General features: G+C 38.9%; 1 protein-coding gene across 1 annotated transcript in view; it reads right to left on the reverse strand.

Annotated features, from left to right (window-relative positions):
* Positions 1 to 22040, reverse strand: part of LOC129045013 (cubilin-like) — a 122473-nt gene that overhangs the window by 43444 nt on the left and 56989 nt on the right. The window contains 1 exon segment of the mRNA XM_054503311.1: positions 9818 to 10049. Coding sequence (XP_054359286.1) covers positions 9818 to 10049 — 232 coding nt within the window.

The following is a 22040-nucleotide window of genomic DNA, read 5'->3' on the forward strand; positions in this document are numbered from 1 at the left end:
ATTCAAAGTTCTGAGTTAATTTGATCTGGGTGATTATTTCTCACATGCAGTGTTTGATGTTGACAGTTTATCTCTCATATGCAGTGGGAGTAATCTGTGGCATATTTTCAGTTTATCCTCACACCTAATTTTACCTGTTCCCCCTACGCTCTCCAGACCAAATTCCTTCTCAAGCATCAGCTTCCAACTAGACAGCTCCATTTAGACAGGTCTTCCGACCTAAAATACCCCAAATTAAATATAACATTTCTCCCTTAAATCTTAGTCTCCTAAGGCACCACCATCCAACAAATTACCTATAGAAAGTCACCCTCAATTCACGTCCTCATTAAAATATCATCAGAGTCCAAACACTGTGCTTCCATTGTATTCTACCTTCTGTCTCTCAGATTTCTGCTGTTCCCTTTATCTCTTTTCCCTCTGTGTTCATTCAAGGCTTTGACATTTCCCATTGATATTTCTATCATAAGCTTCTTCCTTCCCAGGTTGTAGGTTCTTCTTTGCACCTTCCTCCACCATGCTACCAAAGTTATCCTTTTTTTTTTTTTTTTTTTTTTTTTGAGACAGAGTCTCGCTCTGTCACCCAGGCTGGAGTGCAATGGCATGATCTTGGCTCACTGCAACCTCCACCTCCTGGGTTCAAGTGATTCTCCCGTCTCAGCCTCCCGAGTAGCTGGGATTACAGGCCACACCACCCTGCCCAGCTAATTTTTGTATTTTTGTAGAGAAGGGGTTTTGCCATATTGGCCAGGCTGGTCTTGAACTCCTGACCTCAGGTGATCTGCCCGCCTTGCCTCCCAAAGTGCTGGGATTACAAGCATGAGCCACTGAGCCCGGCTGATAAAGTTGGCACAGGCAATGGGGCTTTCTTTTTTGACCTGGCCCTTGCCTGCGTTTAGGCTCAACTTATACCACTTCTATAGGTGATAAAATGAGTCTCGGGCATCTTTTGAATGTGACTGTGTAGAAAGACTTTGTCTTTGTATGTTGGAGAGGTACATTTGTTGAGTGATTTTTTACAACATTAAAATATGTCATACATAATTTTTAAAACCAAGCCTTTACATGGCATATTCTTCTAAGCTTCAGTGAAAAGCAACTATAGTCAGGTGGAGAAAAGATGAATAAAGCAGAAAGGTAATAGTCCTGAAAAATAGATTTACATGTCCAGAATTCTTACCCAACGTCTGCCAAAAAGATATCTTCCAGCCTCTTGCTGTTTGAAATGAATCTGTCTTGAACACCAGGAGCATATTATTATTGCAGCTCTTCACATTTGGTGGGCACTTTGAACTACATAATTTGCCAAGAAGGGGATCGCTGGTATTGGCACCACTGTAAATTGCCAGGTAGTCATGGGAGCAGGAGGTGGAAGGAACCACATCAAAATCTCTGAACCTGTGAAATGTAGCTTGTTAATACTGATGTTTCCATTTGGACATCTATTAAATTGTACCTTTAGCGCTTGCAAAAAAACAACAAGGAAATAACTAACAGCAGAGCATTCAAGCCTCACTTGATAGGAAATATTAGAAATCAGACAGTACTTTACTGATCAGTTCAAAAGTTTAGCCAAATTTGTTTTTAGTAATTACAATATAACAAAAACTGTGATAGCAGCTGGGGATGTCAAAGTGATTAAGATATAGTTTTAGACTTGAAGGAATTCCCTGTCTAGGGCATATTAAAGTCCATCTGAGATCAAGTTTCAACAAGTTGAACTGATATTTATTATCCCAGCAACACTTCAGGTTTTTAGGTCTCATTAAAAATACGGTATTTACTCTTCCCTTGTTATTTTATGAGATGAAGTAGAACTTATGGAAAGCATGCTAATATAACAGAGAGAAGAAATTCTGGTTTTAGAATCATAGATAGCTCCATTCTCCTTCTCACAGTCTCATTTCCCTCTTTTAAAATGGAATTTCTATTAAGGTCAGTTGAAGAACAAGAAATTTATATACAAGATCTCTGTGGTGGTCACTGACACTTCTGCACATGGTCCCAGCTCTCTGCCTACCCAGCACCAGTAGGATTGCCCTAGGTGCACACTTTGATGTTTGGCATGGCTGCTAGGAGTTGCTTTGACCACAGAAATGTAAGCAGAAGGGATACATATTACTCTATGGAAGAAGTTTTACAAATGACTACTTGCTTTGCCACATTGCCTTCCCACTGCAGTGATGATCATGGAAGCAAATGTAAAAATGAAGCTTCCATCAGCCTGGGGTTGTTGAATGACCACGATGAGCACAGTTTCCATGCCAGGCCACACTGAACATGCTCATTTGAACGAGAAATAAACTTGTTGAGTTAAGCTGCTATGCTGTGGGGTTGTTTGTTATTATGCAAAACCTATCCTGACAGATGCATCCCTAACTTTTCTCTGTCTTATACAGTGTTTAATTTAGGCCTTATTCTTTGTCATTTTAAATAACTATTTCCAGAGTTCCTGAATAAGCAAGGCTTCCTATATGGTTTTACTTTAGAGTTTATTATAGCTTATTTTTTAAACTTGTTTAAATTATTTGTTATCCTGTCCTCATTTTTGTAGGTTCTTCTGCTTTTTCTTTTGTCTCTCTCTCTTTTTTTTTTTTTTTTTTATTTTAGATGGAGTCTCACTCTGTTGCCCAAGCTGCAGTGTAGTGGTACAATCTCGGCTCCCGGCATCCTCCTCCTCCCAGGTTCAAGCAATTCTCTTGCCTCAGCCTCCAAAGTAGCTGGGATTACAGGAGTGTACCACCACGCCTGGCTATTTTTTGTATTTTTTTTTTTTTTTTTTTGTGGTAGATACTGGGTTTCTGCCATGTTGGCTAGGCTGGTCTTTAACTCCTGACCTCAGGTGATCTGCCTGTCTCTGCCTCCCGAAGTGCTGGGATTACAGGCATGGGCCACCACGCCCAGCCTGCTTTTTCAATTTATTTCTGCCAGTAGCTCTAATAAATATTCCATAATATGGAATAATTTTGAAAATATATAATAAGTTGTCCCTTGAGATGGCTAAATACTTATTGTAATGATACTACAATTGGTCAAAATATGCTTGGAAATAATATCTGTACTACTTTTTTTATTATTATTATACTTTAAGTTCTAGGGTACATGTGCACAACGTGCAGGATTGTTACATATGTATACATGTGCTGTGTTGGTTTGCTGCACCCATTAACTTGTCATTTACATTAGGTATTCTCCTAATGCTATCCCTCCCCCATACCCCCACTCCACGACAGGCCCTGGTGTGTGATGTTCCCCGCCCTGTGTCCAAGTGATCTCATTGTTCAATTCCCACCTATGAGTGCAAATATGCAGTGTTTGGTTGTCTGTCCTTACGACAGTTTGCTCAGAATGATGGTTTCCAGCTTTATCCATGTCTCTACAAAAGACATGAACTCATCCTTTTTTATGGCTGCATAGTATTCCATGGTGTATATGTGCCACATTTTCTTAATCCAGTCTGTTACTGATGGACATTTGGTTGTTTCCAAGTCTTTGGTATTGTGAATAGTGCCACAATAAACATACGTGTGCATGTGTCTTTATAGTAGTATGATTTATAATCCTTTGGGTATATACCCAGTAATGGGATCGCTGGGTCAAATGGTATTTCTAGTTCTAGATCCATGAGGAATCGCCACACTGTCTTCCACAATGGCTGGACTAGTTTACAGTCCCACCAACAGTGTAAAAGTGTCCCTGTTTCTCCACATCCTCTCTAGCACCTGTTGTTTCCTGACTTTTTAATGATCGCCATTCTAACTGATGTGCGATAGCATCTCACTGTGGTTTTGATTTGCACTTCTCTGATGACCAGTGATGATGAGTATTTAGCCCTCTCAAGGGACAACATCAAAAAAGGCAGTACTCTTTTGGATATAGAAGTTTTCATATGTTAGTTAAAAATTAGTCATATTACTTTGTAGTATTTATCATTTTATAAATTTAACAATATGGACAGTAACTTCCTAATTCATCCCCTCCATGTGGGTTCTTTTCGTAAACCATAGAATATTGTGTATTGGTAATGATTAAATTCACTTGTGATGGCCTATTTCTCAGATGTGTTCTCCATATCATCTTCTGATTTAGTTTCATTCAATTATGTTTATTATTAAAGTGTGCTCCTTGAAACACTAGGTCCATAAGATCAAGCATAAGTTCTGTAATGAAATACATTTAAGAAATGTAGCCTACTATATTCCCTCTTGGATTTTCACAATGCATATAAACACACCAACAGCACACACAAAAAAGAAAATATATAATAAATGCTTCCTTTTAACAGCCTTGAGAAAAAAAATTGTTAATTTTTTTTCTAAAAGGTTTTGGTTGGTTGAAGGTTTTCAAACTGATGATGAGGAAGATGAAAAAAGTATTGATTTTCTTTTACCACATGTAACATTTAATGTTATCGTAAAAGATCAGGGAAGAACAATAGCTAGATAATTTCCAGCAACACCACATTCATTTTAATTCTCAACAGACAACGTATGTATTTTTCACAATAAGAATCCACAAAGAAAGATAAAATCTTAGTTTCTAAGAGGACTTAAATCTGCTTTGGCTTTTTATTTTACATAATTTTCCCAGGAGAGCACAGAAGAGTTCTGAAAAAACCCACTGACAGAAAAACTTGTGTAGCCAGAATCTTCAAGAGCCTTTTATTAATGTCTGCATCTTCTACCACACCTAGAATCTTAACTGTTTCGTAGAATGTAGATTCTCAGTTCACAATAAATAATTCTCTAAACCTGCAGATGTAGGCTGGGTGTGGTGGCTCACACCTGTAATCCCAGCACTTTGGGAGGCCAAGGCAGATGGATCACTTGAGGTCAGGCGTTCAAGACCAGCCTGGCCAACTTGGCAAAACCCCATCTCTACCAAATATAGATAGACAAAAAAAATCAGCCAGGCTGGTGGCACACACCTATAGTCCCAGCTACTCGGGAGGCTAAGGTGGAAGAATCGCTTGAACCCAAGAGTCAGAGGTTGCAGTAAGCCAAGATCACACCACTGCACTCCAGCCTGGGTGACAGAGTGAGACCTTGTCTCAAAAAAATAAATAAATAAATAAATAAAATAAAATAAAATAAACGTGCAGACATAAATTTGATTATGGTGAGCTCTAGGATCCAGGCTGAAAACTGAAAAAATATATCTAGATTATATATATATATATATATATATATATATATATACACACACACACATATACATATACACATATATATACATATATACACACACACACATTATATATAAAGAGAGAGAGAGATAGAGAGAGAGACAGAAAGAGAGAGAGAGAATATATAACATAACTCTATGAGTTGGTGTGTATACCATGGTTGGAATGTTTGTGTTCCCCTAAATTCATATGTTCCATGAGCCAATGATATTAGGAGGTGAGGCCTTTGGGAGGTGATTAGGTCATGGGGGATGAGCCCTCACAAATGGGATTAGAACTTTACAAAAGAAGCCTGAGAGAGACCCCTTATCCCTTCCATCTCATGAAGACACAGCAAGAAGGTGCCTTCTATGTGCCAGAAAACAGGAGCTCACCAGGCATCAAATCTGCCTTGACCTTAGACTTTTGCAACCTTTTGTTGTTTATAAGCCACCCAGTTTATGGAATTTGGTAAAGCAACCTGAACAGAACAAGGCAATAATCCTACACATATAAGAAACAGATAGTGAGTCGCAGCAGCAAACAGCTCCCCCTTACGCTTCCACGCCTGGGCAGGCATACTTCATAAGCCTCCTGCTCCTGGCCATCTGACAGTTTTTGTTCTTTTGTCCCCAGGACCTAAAGGACACTCTGTTTTCCTACAAATAGTCTAGGTGGGAGCTGCAGTTTTCTTTGAGGTCCAGCCTATAGAACACTTACTGCCTGATACAGGAACCAAATCAGGCTTGATGAGAGATGTCTTTCAGTTTGAGAGCCAACTGATACATGAGGTTTCTGGAAGTAAACTGCAGGGAGTACAGAATCTTTAGGGCAGAAAATGATAACAGACAAATAGAGGGGAGGTAGGTAGGTGGGGTCTTAGCCCATCAGGCTTCTATATGGAAAGTCCTATATGGCCGTGAACTATATTACCTTTCAGAGTTTCCCACCACATGCCATATATCACTGAAATAGGCTGTCAGGTGAAAACAGTCTTGAACTTTATCATTCTGGAGAATGGGAGGTTGCATTCCCCTCATCAGTCTTGTTGGGAATAGGTAAGACTGGGGAGAAAATTGACCAATTACGCAAGCCATCTCTTACAGCATCTGTTTAGAGGTGGTCTGATACAGGAATAAAAATAGATTTCTTAAGTAGTTAGAAAATGTATCCTTTGAGGCCTGGCATGGTGGCTCATGCTTATAATCCCAGCACTTTGGGAGGCTGAGGCAGGCAGATAACTTGAGGTCAGGAGTTCGAGACCAGCCTGACCAACATGTCAAAACCCTGTCACTACTAAAAATACAAAAATGAGCCAAGCGTGGTGGCGCCTGCCTGTAATCTCAGCTACTCGGGAGGCTGAGGTAGGAGAATCTGTTGAACCCAGGAGGCAGAGGTTGCAGTGAACCGAGATTGCACAACTGCACTCCAGCCTGGGCCACAAAGTGAGACTTTGTCTCAAAAAAAATAAAAAAGAAGAAAATGTATGCTTTGAGAGACAGTTTTGGGAAACACTGAGGACATGGTGTTTGGAGGAAGCCTGGCATGAATACAGATTTTGACTCTTTATGTGTGTGTTACTTTCGGAAAGCAACTGGACCCTTCTGAGCCTCAGTTTCCTCATCAGTGAAATCAGAATAATCTATTCAATTCCCAATCTATAATCTATATATACCTCATATGACTGTTTTAAGAATAAAATGAGACAATTATTGCAAGTGTGAAGCAAAGTTCTTTGTGTATGATAAATACCCAACAAATGGCAACTGCTTTCTCTTGCCCTTCCTCTCTCCTTTGATTTCAAGATGGGTTAATACATTGACAATCCATTTTATGACGCTTCTTCACAAGTGTTGGGAAACTACAACGACTGTTTTAACTGTCGAGTGCTGTTTTTCACCCTTAGTTACTACCAGCTTGTGTGGACAGGGGGAGTGTCATTTCCCAGGTTGAACTATCATCTAGGAACCTCACTTCTCTGTGTAGATTTCCGTCCAGATTGCCAATGGGAATCCATGCTCTCCATCAATAAAGGAATGGCTCTTCTGTAAATAATGCTGAGAGTATTTTCTTAAGAAAGCCAATTTGTCTTACGTACTTGAGCTTGATAAATTTGTCGTCACTAATGGTGATGGTAAACAGACAGTGAATATTGTTTGGGTAGTCTGAGTACGAATAGGCAGGACTCTTGATGATTCCAGAAAAGAAACTGAACACACCACCACAGGCTGCAACAGAAGACAAGGGAATATGAAGAGAATAATGATTAGTCCCAGCATGGAAAAATGATTTTGAGAGATTCTATACTCATGCATTTTTCCCTAAGAGAGATAATAATTATTTTTCTTAAAGTGACTTATATCTCTCTTCATTGTGTTTACAAATAATTCTGATTTTTTTCCTCTAGGAGGGAAAATAAAAGACAGAAAGAGGGTAGAAACAGGGAAGAATATTTACAGGCACATCTTGGAAAGGAATCAGTCTGAGTCAAATTAATAGCCAGAGTGAAAATGACGAGAAGGAACATTTCACCTGTTGGAGTGTCACCATCCCTTCCTTGTATTTCACTGACAGGTTGAGAGAGGGATGACAGCAGTAACGAAGTATGAAAAAGGCAGCCAGAATGCTGTTCTGGGCATATAGATCTAGGAAAGGCTGTGATCTGAAAATCTGAAATAATAGAGATCCAAGTCTTTTCTATCAGGAATAGAATATTATACAGTAAAGTACTGGAAATCATTTTTGGAACTTTCTAGTATAGTTCCTTCTGTGGGCTCAAATGCATAGCTCTTCAGTCCTGTGGATTTGCAGTCAGTTGTGAGACTGGTAAGGACTAAACTTGCCCCAATTTGTATTAATATCACTGATCTTCAATCCTCAACAAGCAGGAGGAGGCCAGGCCCATTCCCCTCCAGGATTCCAGCAATTAACAGCTCAGAGCCTTGAGCTAGACCCATTAGTCAATAAAACAACAGACATAAAAATGTAATAAAGCCCTCTTATCAACAATGTAAAATTACTATTTTTGCTTGGGTTTACATATGAGGATCAGATTGTGCCACCTGATGATCACTCTTACTGCAGTGGAAAGACCTATCTATGTATATTTATTTTATGATTCTAAAATTATAATGGAGTTAACGCATCTTGAAGTATTTCTATGGTTTATACACTATCAATGGACACGTTCCACTTTACATTCTCAGAAATGAGGAACAAATTGTGGCTGCCATGTAAGGCTCTTTAATTCTTTACTGTTTTTGCCTCAGCTGAGCCCACCTTGCAAGGAGCACTCTTCTCTATGTGCCTGTAAGTACTTGTGTGTTCAAACCCCTGGATCCATCTGTAAGTGAATTACATGTCAGATATGGGTAGCGATCACTCCTTTTCCCTTTATACACAATTATGTGTCTCTGGAAGTTTTTCAAGACCTAAATAACTCTCATCTTTGTACAATGTCAAGATTTGAAGTCTTAACATCAATGACACTGTCAAGATTTGAAGTCTTAACATCAATGACACTCTTTAAGTGGGACTCTTATACTAGAATATATTGAATCTTGACTACTTCCTCGTAGGAAAATGAGGATTTAAAGAGAAGAAGAATATAAAGCAGGAGTTTACCTCTCCAAAGCAGCAGTTCTGCCAAAAGAATAGAACAAATCAATCCTTCTCTTTATTCAACAAGACGACGGGAGAGGAAATGTTAATTGTGTGGTTCAATTCTGCTTGAGTCAACAGAACTACACAGTCATATGTAATCATACTTTACAAACTGTGGGAGTCAGGATGCAGATAACAGCTAATGTGAACAAATTATGGAGGCCCTTTTCAGAAGTAAATACATGTTTTTAGTCTTCTCTGCAGATGGGAACAGTAATTTATTCAAAGGGAAACTATTTAGCTTTCTACCTTTAGCAATGGGTTTGGTGGAGCAAAGATGAAACAGACCCAAGAAAGATGTGTGTGCCGATTTGACTGCAGCTGAGATGTCCATTGATAGTGTATAAATATTGTCAGCAAACTAACCAAGCAGGAGGGGAAAAGACTATTCAAGAATGGGAAATGCAACGTTAGAATTTTCTGGGTAGCAACAAATGCCTCTGTCCAGTCTGTTGCTCCTCTTTTCACTTTGCCTTTGATACAGAGAAGTTGTAAATTATAGCATAGTTGAATATATCAGTCTTTTCCATTAGGGCTTGTGCTTTTTGCATAGTGTCCTAAAAAAGTCCTATCAGATTGTAAAGCCATTCTTTTATATTTCTTCTAAATTTATAAAATATTAATTTTTGTATTAGCAAAATGACTTGGGGAAATAAAACAGGCATCTGGATAATTTGGACTAACAGGCAGTTTTGTGTAAGGTATGAAAAACAAAAAAAATAGCAGTAGTGTTTATTTAACTTAAATTACAAAATGAATGTCAATTCTTCATTTGATTTTCAGAGTAGTTCTAGTCGAAGTTCATGAAAAAGTTCCTTTTCTTTTTAAGAATAAGTGTGTATTTTTTTTTTTTACCATGAACCTCATTGACAATTTTTTCCCTTAAATTCTCTGAATCTTCAAGTTGGTGCTGTATGAATCACAGTGAAAACTCCTTGCATAAATTACTCAGAAAAGAAAATTCCAAACTCTGTCATTATGGCTACTCACAGGTTATCCTATAGGAAAACTTGAATCCGAAGCCTGTGATTTGCTCATTAGAGTAGAAGTTAAGCAGTACTGGTCTGATGATGGTGAGGGGAGCTGGCATCTCATTCCCACACACAGTAGCAGATGGGGTAGACATGAAGCTGTAACCCCTGATAATGTGCACGTCATTGTTGACAAAGCTTCCCGTCACAGAGGAAAGAGCTGGACAAGGCATGGGACAACCGCATAATGACTAGAACCAACACAAACAATTAATGCCATAAACGTAAAAACAAAAATGTTATGACGATTAATGCAATCGCTATAAAAATTAAAATGAGAAACAACAGATATTTAACTTAGTTTCCTGTTGATAAGATGTTTAGCTACAAAACAAGCACAAGTATAAGAAAACAGGTAGAACTTCACAACAGATACATTCCACTTTGAAACAATTCAGAATTTCCTTTCTTTATATAATGGTTCCTTTAATTCAGTGACTGTAAACTGGGGACAGTTTGGCCTCCCCGAGAACACCTGGCACTATCTGAAGGCATTTTTGCTGTCACACTATAGAGTGGAGTCGAGACCAGGGATGCTGCTGAAGATGCTGCCATACACAGGACAACCCCCACACTCTGGACCCTCTGAGATCCCCAAAAAGCTACCTAGTCCAACATGTCAATAGTCCTGCTACTGAGAAAACTTGCTCCAAGCTTATGTCCAGATAAGGGACTCCTATCATGGAGATATTATTAGAAATTCCTTAATGTTTATTGAACAACCGTTTTAGATGTTCACACAAACACTATTAGCATAAGAGTTTAAGGACTATAAAATATATATTATTGTTTTGTTTTCTAATTATAATGCGAATATATGCTCCAGCCTACCATCCCCTGAAGAAAAATATAAAACAAAATAAAGCAGAAATTAAAAAGATGTTTACTACTACAACATATCTAGTGATTTTTATAGGTGAACAAATACTGTTAAAACATTAACTGGGATCATACCTAATTTGTATTAATACAAAACGACACCCATATTGTAACCTAATTTGTATTAATATGAAATGACATCCATCATGCATTTGTATGTGATTAAACATTCTTCTAAAACATTATATTAGGGCCAGGTGTGGTGGCTCACTCTTGTAATCCCAGCATTTTGGGAGGCCGAGGCAGGCAGATCATCTGAAGTCAGGGGTTTGAGACCAGCCTGGGCAACATGGCAAAACCCCGTCTCTACTAAAAATACAAAAATTAGTCGGGTGTGGTGGTGCATGCCTGTAGTCCCAGCTACTCAGGAGGCTGAGGCAGGAGAATCACTTGAACCTGGGAGGCGGAGGTTGCAGTGAGCTGAGATTGCACCACGAGACTCCAGCCTGGGCAACAGAGCAAGACTCTATCTTAAATAAAATAAAATAAAACATTATATCATTATGAAAGGAATGGAAAAAACCGTAATTACTTTTGCGCCAATATAATATATTAATGCCTATATCAAATTCCAACATATAGATGTGCCATCCCATGTTCCATCAATCCCCTGTTGCTTGAAATTCTATATTCTCCACATTTCTGGCCAACAGAGCGAGACTGTCTCAAATATATATATATAACATTCCTGTACATAAATATTTGAGGAAGTTTTTCATTATTTCATCAGAATAAGTTTTTAGAAGTTAAATACCTACACTAACGTTAGTTTTTTTTTCAGGTTGTCGAATGATCCCTAGATCAGTGTTGCTGACTAACTCTCCTCCACTGCCTTTTAGACATTTGACATTCTTCCCAATTCTACGTTTTCATTGCCCATAGAAAAATGTTGTGCCCATTAACAATCACTCCAGTCTCATCCTTCCCATATACGGCTCTCCCAGCCCTAGACAATCACTAAACTACTTTCTGTCTCTATGGGTTTGTCTATTCTGGACATTTCACATGAATAAAATCATGAAATATATGACCTTTTGTGTCTGGCTTCTTTAACTTAACGTAATGTTTTTGAGGTCCATCCATGTTGTAACGTGTGTCAGTACATCATTCCTTTTTACGGCTGAATAATATTCCTTTTTATAACGATGCCGCATTTTGTTTATTCATCAGTTGACAGATATTTGGTTTGTTTCCACCTTTTGGTTATTATGGATAATGCTGCTATGAATATTCATGTACGAGTTTTTGTTTGGGCATATGCTTTCAACTCTTTTGGGTATATAACTGGGAATTAAATTATTGGCCCCCAAATTGGGTATGTATTTAATTTTATAAGAAACTGCCAATTGATACCTCAAAGTGGTTATATCAGTATACATTCTCACCAGGAATATGTGGGACTTCCAGTGCTCTGCAGGGATGCCAACATTTGACACTGTCAGTCTTTTTAATTAGCCATTCTGGTGCGTGTGAAACAGTATCTCATTGTGATATTTAATTTTAATTGCCCTGATGATTAATGATGTGAAATATGTTTCCCATTTTCATTTACAAACCACAAGAACAAAACACTTTTATTTCATGGAGATGCTAACTTGAACACATATCTAATGATCCACATCACCTCAACACACAAAATTTACCTACTTACAAATTCCCCATTGGGAATGACCAAAACTACATTATTTTATATAAGCACATACTATGGCACAGCAGACTGAAATCAGACATCCTGTTTGCTGTTTGCTGTTTGAATACTCTCCCTAAAAGAGCATGCTGACAAAATTATTATGCACATCTACGTTATAATTCCAAGTGCCCTGGCCATAGACTTTGGTTCAAAGATGGACGTGTGACCTAACCCAATCCAATAAAGGTGAATTTCAACACCCTTGTTTGACATTTGGAAATTGGAATAGAGGCAGTAGTATGCTAGTAAATATAACAACCAACTCTCCGAGCGATTTGCGGCATTTGCCAATTTCCATCATATAAATATTCCCACAATAGCCAATTTCAAGCTATTAACAGCAAGTCATTAAATGCAGAATAGGAATCGATGAGCAAAATTGACTCTTGTAAGATGATGCAACCCATCTCTAGCATACCACGGGATAGAAGCCATCTCTCTTTCTAATGTGGGTGAGGAGTACCCACTGTGAGAGAAGCAACCCTACAGCAATGAGAGGAGCTAGTCTTAGGGTGAGGCTCACACTGGAGTAGCACAAAGTAAAAATAGAAACAGTTGAATATTTGATGGCATAATTAAAATGCTGAATTAAGAGATTTGAGGCACACCCAACTTTGAAACCTTCCAGAATTAAAAACCAGTGAATTGCTCCTTTGTGTTTATACCAGGTTGAATTAAGTTTTGTGTTAATTGTGCCATAAAACCCTCTAATGGACATGGTAGATATTTTTATGATTAGATTCACTGTTGCTATTGTTTATACAGCTGCACCATCCTGACCACAGTTGATAGGTTGATTGATAACTCCAGTCAATCAATGGCAAGGCATGGCATCAGACCCAATCCAGGCCAATCAGATGTGTTCAAACTGCAACTGAATAAGAGTCAATGATAGGAGCCAAAGACACTAAACTTGAAAAATGTCTGCAGCCATGTTTCCTGACACATTAAGAAACCCAGGCTGCCATAAGGGAAAAAGAAGTTGTTGTGCAGAAAGCAGCAAAAAGTGGGGAAGAGAGAGCATGCTGACAGATTCTTCTCCCTGGTTTCCTTTGATGTAGACGCCCTTTCTTTGATGAGATGAAATCACCCAGTATCTTTCTTATAAACCCTACTTTATATCTAAGCTAACTTGAAGACAATTTGCCACTAAAAGAATCTTGACAATACTTTAAAAAAAAAATCTGTACATTAAAGAGTTACCAGCCCTTCTTACATCATTTTAAGAACACATTCACCTCCTTAGCTAAGTTTCTATTCAACCTGCAGAAATCTTGAGGTATCAATGCAAGATATACATTTTTTTTTATTATACATTAAGTTTTAGGGTACATGTGCACAATGTGCAGGTTAGTTACATATGTATACATGTGCCATGCTGGTGTGCTGCACTCATTAACTCGTCATTTAGCATTAGGTATATATCCTAATGCTATCCCTCCCCCCTCCCCCCACCCCACCACAGTCCCCAGTGTGTGATGTTCCCCTTCCTGTGTCCATGTGTTCTCATTGTTCAATTCCCACCTATGAGTGAGAATATGTGGTGTTTGGTTTTTTGTCCTTGCGATAGTTTGCTGAGAATGGTTTCCAGCTTCATCCATGTCCCTACAAAGGACATGAACTCATCCTTTTTTGTGGCTGCATAGTATTCCATGGTGTGTATGTGCCACATTTTCTTAATCCAGTCTATCATTGTTGGACATTTGGGTTGGTTCCAAGTCTTTGTTATTGTGAATAGTGCTGCAATAAACATACATGTGCATGTGTCTTTATAGCAGCATGATTTATAATCCTTTGGGTATACACCCAGTAATGGGATGGCTGGGTCGAATGGAATTTCTAGTTCTAGATCCATGAGGAATCGCCACACTGACTTCCACAAGGGTTGAACTAGTTTACAGTCCCACCAACAGTAAAGTGTTCCTACTTCTCCACATCCTCTCCAGCACCTGTTGTTTCCTGACTTTTTAATGATTGCCATTCTAACTGGTGTGAGATGGTATCTCATTGTGGTTTCGATTTGCATTTCTCTGAAGGCCAGTGATGGTGAGCATTTTTTCATGTGTTTTTTGGCTGCATAAATGTCTTCTTTTGAGAAGTGTCTGTTCATGTCCTTTGCCCTCTTTTTGATGGGGTTGTTTGTTTTTTTCTTGCAAATTTGTTGGAGTTCATTGTAGATGCTGGATATTAGCCCTTTGTCAGATGAGTAGGTTGTGAAAATTTTCTCCTGTTTTGTAGGTGGCCTGTTCACTCTGATGGTAGTTTCTTTTGCTGTGCAGAAGCTCTGTAGTTTCATTAGATCCCATTCGTCAATTTTGGCTTTTGTTGCCATTGCTTTTGGTGTTTTACACATGAAGTCCCTGCCCATGCCTACGTCCTGAATGGTAATGCCTAGGTTTTCTTCTAGGGTTTTTATGGTTTTAGGTCTAACATTTAAGTCTTTAATCCATCTTGAATTAATTTTTGTATAAGGTGTAAGGAAGGGATCCAGTTTCAGCTTTCTACATATGGCTAGCCAGTTTTCCCAGCACCATTTATTAAATAGGGAATCCTTTCCCCATTGCTTTTCTCAGGTTTGTCAAAGATCAGATAGTTGTAGATATGCGGCGTTATTTCTGAGGGCTCTGTTCTGTTCCATTGGTCTATATCTCTGTTTTGGTACCAGTACCATGCTGTTTTAGTTACTATAGCCTTGTAGTATAGTTTGAAGTCAGGTAGCGTGATGCCTCCAGCTTTGTTCTTTTGGCTTAGGATTGACTTGGTGATGTGGGCTCTTTTTTGGTTCCATATGAACTTTAAAGTAGTTTTTTCCAATTCTGTGAAGAAAGTCATTGGTAGCTTGATGGGGATGGCATTGAATCTGTAAATTACCTTGGGCAGTATGGCCATTTTCATGATATTGATTTTTCCTACCCATGAGCATGGAATGTTCTTCCATTTGTTTGTATCCTCTTTTATTTCATTGAGCAGTGGTTTGTAGTTCTCCTTGAAGAGGTCCTTCACATCCCTTGTAAGTTGGATTCCTAGGTATTTTACTCTCTTTGAAGCAATTGTGAATGGGAGTTCACTCATTTGGCTCTCTGTTTGTCTGTTATTGGTGTATAAGAATGCTTGTGATTTTTGTACATTGATTTTGTATCCTGAGACTTTGCTGAAGTTGCTTATCAGCTTAAGGAGATTTTGGGCTGAGACAATGGGGTTTTCTAGATATACAATCATGTCATCTGCAAACAGGGACAATTTGACTTCCTCTTTTCCTAATTGAATAGCCTTTATTTCCTTCTCCTGCCTAACTGCCCTGGCCAGAACTTCCAACACTATGTTGAATAGGAGTGGTGAGAGAGGGCATCCCTGTCTTGTGCCAGTTTTCAAAGGGAATGCTTCCAGTTTTTGCCCATTCAGTATGATATTGGCTGTGAGTTTGTCATAGATACTTCTTATTATTTTGAGATATGTCCCATCAATACCTAATTTACTGAGAGTTTTTAGCATGAAGGGTTGTTGAATTTTGTCAAAGGCCTTTTCTGTATCTATTGAGATAATCATGTGGTTTTTGTCTTTGGTTCTGTTTGTATGCTGGATTACATTTATTGATTTGAGTATATTGAACCAGCCTTGCATCCCAGGGATGAAGCCCACTTGATCATGGTGGATAAGCTTTTTGATGTGCTGCTGGATTCTGTTTGCCAGTATTTTATTGAGGATTTTTGCATCAATGTTCATCAAGGATATTGGTCTAAAATTCTCTTTTTTGGTTGTGTCTCTGCCCGGCTTTGGTATCAGGATGATGCTGGACTCATAAAATGAGTTAGGGAGGATTCCCTCTTTTTCTATTGATTGGAATAGTTTCAGAAGGAATGCTACCAGCTCCTCCTTGTACCTCTCGTAGAATTCGGCTGTGAATCCATCTGGTCCTGGACCTTTTTTTGGTTGGTAAGCTATCGATTATTGCCACAATTTCAGAGCCTGTTATTGGTCTATTGAGAGAATCAACTCCTTCCTGGTTTAGTCTTGGGAGGGTGTATGTGTTGAGGAATTTATCCATTTCTTCTAGATTTTCTAGTTTATTTGCGTAGAGGTGTTTGTAGTATTCTCTGATGGTAGTTTGTATTTCTGTGGGATCAGTGGTGAGATCCCCTTTTTCATTTTTTATTGCAACTATTTGAATCTTCTCTCTTTTCTTCTTTATTAGTCTTGCTAGTGTTCTATCAATTTTGTTGATCCTTTTGAAAAACCAGCTCCTGGATTCATTAATTTTTTGAAGAGTTTTTTCTGTCTCTATTTCCTTCAGTTCTGCTCTGATTTTAGTTATTTCTTGCCTTCTGCTAGCTTTTGAATGTGTTTGCTCTTGCTTTTCTAGTTCTTTTAATTGTGATGTTAGGGTGTCAATTTTGGATCTTTCCTGCTTTCTCTTATGGGCATTTAGTGTTATAAATTTCCCTCTACACACTGCTTTGAATGTGTCCCAGAGATTCTGGTATGTTGTGTCTTGGTTCTTGTTGGTTTCAAAGAACATCTTTATTTCTGCCTTCATTTCATTATGTACCCAGTAGTCATTCAGGAGCAGGTTGTTCAGTTTCCATGTAGTTGAGTGGTTTTGAGTGCGGACTATAATCTCCTGGTGCACCATTTCCTAAGCCCGTCGGAAAAGCACAGTATTTGGGTGGGAGTGGCCCGATTTTCCAGGTGCTGTCTGTCACCCCTGGAAAGGGAACTCCCTGACCCCTTGTGCTTCCCAAGTGAGGCAATGCCTCACCCCTGCTTCGGCTGGTGCATGGTGTGCTCACTCACTGACCTGCGCCCACTGTCTGGCACTCCCTAGTAAGATGAACACAGTACCTCAGATGGAAATGCAGAAATCACCTGTCTTCTGCGTCGCTCATGCTGGGAGCTATAGACCGGAGCTGTTCCTATTTGGCCATCTTGGCTCCTCCCAAAAAAGAATTTTCAACCCGGAATTTCATATCCAGCCAAACTAAGCTTCATAAGTGAAGGAGAAACAAAATACTTTACAGACAAGCAAATGCTGAGAGATTTTGTCATCACCAGGCCTGCCCTAAAAGAGCTCCTGAAGGAAGCACTAAACATGGAAAGGAACAACCGGTACCAGCCACTGCAAAAACATGCCAAATTGTAAAGACTATCGAGGCTAGGAAGAGACTGCATCAACTAACGAGCAAAATAACCAGCTAACATCATAATGACAGGATCAAAGTCACACATAACAATATTAACTTTAAATGTAAATGGACTAAATGCTCCAATTAAAACACACACACTGGCAAATTGGATAAAGAGTCAAGACCCATCAGTGTGCTGTATTCAGGAAACCCATCTCACGTGCAGAGACACACATAGGCTCAAAATAAAGGGATGGAGGAAGATCTACCAAGCAAATGGAAAACGAAAAAAGGCAGGGGTTGCAATCCTAGTCTCAGATAAAACAGACTTTAAACTAACAAATATCAAAAGAGACAAAGAAGGCCATTACATAATGGTAAAGGGATTAATTCAACAAGAAGAGCTAACTATCCTAAATATATATGCACCCAATACAGGAGTACCCAGATTCATAAAGCAAGTCCTGAGTGACCTACAAAGAGACTGAGACTCCTACACGTTAATAATGGGAGACTTTAACACCCCACTGTCAACATTAGACAGATCAACGAGACAGAAAGTCAACAAGGATACCCAGGAATTGAACTCAGCTCTGCACCAAGCAGACCTAATAGACATCTACAGAACTCTCCACCCCAAATCAACAGAATATACATTTTTTTCAGCACCACACCACACCTATTCCAAAATTGACCACATAGTTGGAAGTAAAGCACTCCTCAGCAAATGTAAAAGAACAGAAATTATAACAAACTATCTCTCAGATCACAGTGCAATCAAGCTAGAACTCAGGATTAAGAATCTCACTCAAAACCACTCAACTACATGGAAACTGAACAACTTGCTCCTGAATGACTACTGGGTACATGACGAAATGAAGGCAGAAATAAAGATGTTCTTTGAAACCAACAAGAACCAAGACACAACATACCAGAATCTCTGGGATGCATTCAAAGCAGTGTGTAGAGGGAAATTTATAGCACTAAATGCCCATAAGAGAAAGCAGGAAAGATCCAAAATTGACACCCTATCATCACAATTAAAAGAACTAGAAAAGCAAGAGCAAACACATTCAAAAGCTAGCAGAAGGCAAGAAATAACTAAAATCAGAGCAGAACTGAAGGAACTAGAGACACAAAAACCCTTCAAAAAATTAATGAATCCAGGAGCTGGTTTTTTTGAAAGGATCAACAAAATTGATAGAACACTAGCAAGATTAATAAAGAAAAAAGAGAAGAATCAAATAGATGCAGTAAAAAATGATAAAGGGGATATCACCACCGATCCCACAGAAATACAAACTACCATCAGAGAATACTACAAACACCTCTACGCAAATAAACTAGAAAATCTAAAAGAAATGGATAAATTCCTCAACACATACACCCTCCCAAGACTAAACCAGGAAGAAGTTGAATCTCTGAATAGACCAATAACAGGAGCTGAAATTGTGGCAATAATCCATAGCTTACCAACCAAAAAAAGTCCAGGTCCAGAAGGATTCACAGCTGAATTCTACGAGAGGTACAAGGAGGAGCTGGTAGCATTCCTTCTGAAACTATTCCAATCAATAGAAAAAGAGGGAATCCTCCCTAACTCATTTTATGAGTCCAGCATCATCCTGTTACCAAAGCCTGGCAGAGACACAACCAAAAAAGAGAATTTTAGACCAATATCCTTGATGAACATTGATGCAAAAATCCTCAATAAAATACTGGCAAACAGAATCCAGCAGCACATCAAAAAGCTTATCCACCATGATCAAGTGGGCTTCATCCCTGGGATGCAAGGCTGGTTCAATATATGCAAATCAATAAGTGTAATCCAGCATATAAACAGAACCAAAGACAAAAACCACATGATTATCTCAATAGATACAGAAAAGGCCTTTGACAAAATTCAACAAGCCTTCATGCTAAAAACTCTCAATAAATTAGGTATTGATGGGGTTTATCTCAAAATAATAAGAGCTATCTATGACAAACCCACAGCCAATATCATACTGAATGGGCAAAAACTGGAAGCATTCCCTTTGAAAACTGGCACAAGACAGGGATGCCCCCTCTCACCACTTCTATTCAACATAGTGTTGGAAGTTCTGGCCAGGGCAGTTAGGCAGGAGAAGGAAATAAAGGCTATTCAATTAGGAAAAGAGGAAGTCAAATTGTCCCTGTTTACAGATGACATGATTGTATATCTAGAAAACCCCATTGTCTCAGCCCAAAATCTCCTTAAGCTGATAAGCAACTTCAGCAAAGTCTCAGGATACAAAATCAATGTACAAAAATCACAAGCATTCTTATACACCAATAACAGACAAACAGAGAGCCAAATGAGTGAACTCCCATTCACAATTGCTTCAAAGAGAGTAAAATACCTAGGAATCCAACTTACAAGGGATGTGAAGGACCTCTTCAAGGAGAACTACAAACCACTGCTCAAGGAAATAAAAGAGGATACAAACAAATGGAAGAACATTCCATGCTCATGGGTAGGAAGAATCAATATCGTGAAAATGGCCATACTGCCCAAGGTAATTTACAGATTCAATGCCATCCCCATCAAGCTACCAATGACTTTCTTCACAGAATTGGAAAAAACTACTTTAAAGTTCATATGGAACCAAAAAAGAGCCCGCATCGCCAAGTCAATCCTAAGCCAAAAGAACAAAGCTGGAGGCATCACGCTACCTGACTTCAAACTATACTACAAGGCTACAGTAACTAAAACAGCATGGTACTGGTACCAAAACAGAGATATAGATCAATGGAACAGAACAGAGCCCTCAGAAGTAACACCACACATCTACAACCATCTGCTCTTTGACAAACCTGAGAAAAACAAGCAATGGGGAAAGGATTCCCTATTTAATAAATGGTGCTGGGAAAACTGGCTAGCCATATGGAGAAAGCTGAAACTGGATCCCTTCCTTACACCTTATACAAAAATTAATTCAAGATGGATTAAAGACTTAAATGTTTGACTTAAACCATAAAAACCCTAGAAGAAAACCTAGGAAATACCATTCAGGACATAGGCATGGGCAAGGACTTCATGTCTAAAACACCAAAAGCAATGGCAACAAAAGCCAAAATGGACAAATGGGATCTAATGAAACTACAGAGCTTCTGCACAGCAAAAGAAACTACCATCAGAGTGAACAGGCCACCTACAAAACAGGAGAAAATTTTCGCAACCTACTCATCTGACAAAGGGCTAATATCCAGAATCTACAATGAACTCAAACAAATTTACAAGAAAAAAACAAACAATCCCATCAAAAAGTGGGCAAAGGACATGAACAGACACTTCTCAAAAGAAGACATTTATGCAGCCAAAAAACACATGAAAAAATGCTCACCATCACTGACCATCAGAGAAATGCAAATCGAAACCACAATGAGATACCATCTCACACCAGTTAGAATGACAGTCATTAAAATATCAGGAAACAACAGGTGCTGGAGAGGATGTGGAGAAATAGGAACACTTTTACACTGTTGATGGGACTGTAAACTAGTTCAACCCTTGTGGAAGTCAGTGTGGCGATTCCTCAGGGATCTAGAACTAGAAATTCCATTCGACCCAGCCATCCCATTACTGGGTATATACCCAAAGGACTATAAACCATGCTGCTATAAAGACACATGCACACGTATGTTTATTGCAGCATTATTCACAATAGCAAAGACTTGGAACCAACCCAAATGTCCAACAATGATAGACTGGATTAAGAAAATGTGGCACATATACACCATGGAATACTATGCAGCCATAAAAAATGATGAGTTCATGTCTTTGTAGGGACATGGATGAAATTGGAAATCATCATTCTGAGTAAACTATCTCAAGAACAAAAAACCAAACACTGCATATTCTCACTCATAGGTGGGAATTGAACAATAAGAACACATGGACACAGGAAGGGGAACATCACACTCTGGGGACTGTGGTGGGGTGGGGGAAGGGGGGAGGGATAGCATTGGGAGATATACCTAATGCTAGATGACGAGTTAGTGGGTGCAGCACACCAGCATGGCACATGTATGCATATGTAATTAACTTGCACATTTTGCATGTGTACCATAAAACCTAAAGTATAATAATAAGAAGAAGAAAAAAAGAAAATTCTTTTCTTTAAGAATGTTGAATATTGTCCCCCACTCTCTTCTGGCTTGTAGAGTTTCTGCCGAGAGATCTGCTGTTATTCTGATGAGCTTCCCTTTGTGGGTAACCTGACCTTTCTCTCTGGCTGCCCTTAACATTTTTTCCTTCATTTCAACTTTGGTGAATCTGACAATTATGTGTCTTGGAGTTGCTCTTCTCAAGGAGTATCTTTGTGGCGTTCTCTGTATTTCCTGGATCTGAATGTTGGCTTGCCTCACTAGATTGGGGAAGTTCTCCTGGATAATATCCTTCAGAGTGTTTTCCAACTTGGTTCCATTCTCCCCATCACTTACAGGTACACCAATCAGATGTAGATTTGGTCTTT

Source organism: Pongo pygmaeus, chromosome 8, assembly GCF_028885625.2.
Source record: "Pongo pygmaeus isolate AG05252 chromosome 8, NHGRI_mPonPyg2-v2.0_pri, whole genome shotgun sequence".
Lineage (NCBI taxonomy): Eukaryota > Metazoa > Chordata > Mammalia > Primates > Hominidae > Pongo > Pongo pygmaeus.